Here is a 1,023-nt window from a genome sequence, read left to right on the forward strand (position 1 = left end):
TATAAATGTCTTACCTGGAAGCACTGAACGAGACTTTTTCTTTGGCCTTCGCAACAAACTTCATAATGAGAAACAAGCCTTAAATCAGCACTGAAATTCAATGTTATGCTACTATTTTGCGAGTGGGATACATGAAAGGCTGTTCCAATGGCTTTGTGTTGTTCACTGGCTGCCTGGATGTATTTTATGTGATTCACAAATCAATCAAAATAGCTAATACTACCTGACCAGCATTTGTTTGAGTTCGCTGTTTGCTGTTCTATGTTTTCACAGGGTTTAAATCCTTGCTAAACTGCTCTACAAAATATTTACTAAATATCCTGACAGGGGTTCAACCATTACACTATTTCATACGATAGTGTTTTTTTATCTGCATGGTTTAATTGTCTCAGGTTGAACTTTAACGACCTGAGCTGCACTTGACACTTGAAAAGGAATTCATTACCATTTCAATTTACTGGTGAAGGGCACTGGCTGAAAGCACATCTCTCCTCTGTTCACAGGTTATGTGACTCTGCCCGTCTCAACCTGTTACTATGGAAGCCAACTCTGCCTTATAATTGGGGGAGCTGGGATTTTCTTTCGTCCAATGAGATAATATTATGATTCCTCAAGTTGCAATGCTTTCCTCATCTCTGTTGCCGTGAGGCTCTTGAAAAATACGTTGAAGAACAGAAACAGTTGACCACAAGACTACGACACCAACCACAACGACGACCGCTTGGAAAACCTCTTCTGCCCCCATTGCATTGCCATGAGAGTTCTCCAGAAGTCGTGTTTCCTGGAACAGCTCTAAGCCCTGTCGTTGACATCATGACACCCGCCGACCTGACCAATAAGATGCTCTGGTTGCTGCTATTCTTCGCCATGTGGGTGGGACCTAAGCAAGCCCTCACCACCCAGTCCAATGAGCGGCGAGTTGTCGCCCACATTCCCGGTGACATCATCATTGGAGCGCTGTTCTCCGTGCACCACCAACCCCCTGCGGACAAGGTGTGTGTTTGTTTGTGTGTGTGTGGGTGG

At 44.5% G+C, this 1,023-nt stretch overlaps 1 protein-coding gene across 1 annotated transcript in view; it reads left to right on the top strand.

Annotated features, from left to right (window-relative positions):
• Window positions 1-813: 813 nt before the first annotated feature.
• The window catches only part of grm5b (glutamate receptor, metabotropic 5b), a gene marked incomplete at both ends in the record, with an annotated part of 44,769 nt that continues 44,559 nt past the window's right edge, over window positions 814-1,023 (top strand). Inside the window, one exon of the mRNA XM_084466395.1 lies at window positions 814-993. Coding sequence (XP_084322521.1) covers window positions 814-993 — 180 coding nt within the window. The remainder of the gene's footprint in view (window positions 994-1,023) is intronic.

Source organism: Micromesistius poutassou (assembly GCF_964030765.1).
Source record: "Micromesistius poutassou genome assembly, chromosome: 4".
In the NCBI taxonomy this organism is placed as follows: domain Eukaryota; kingdom Metazoa; phylum Chordata; class Actinopteri; order Gadiformes; family Gadidae; genus Micromesistius; species Micromesistius poutassou.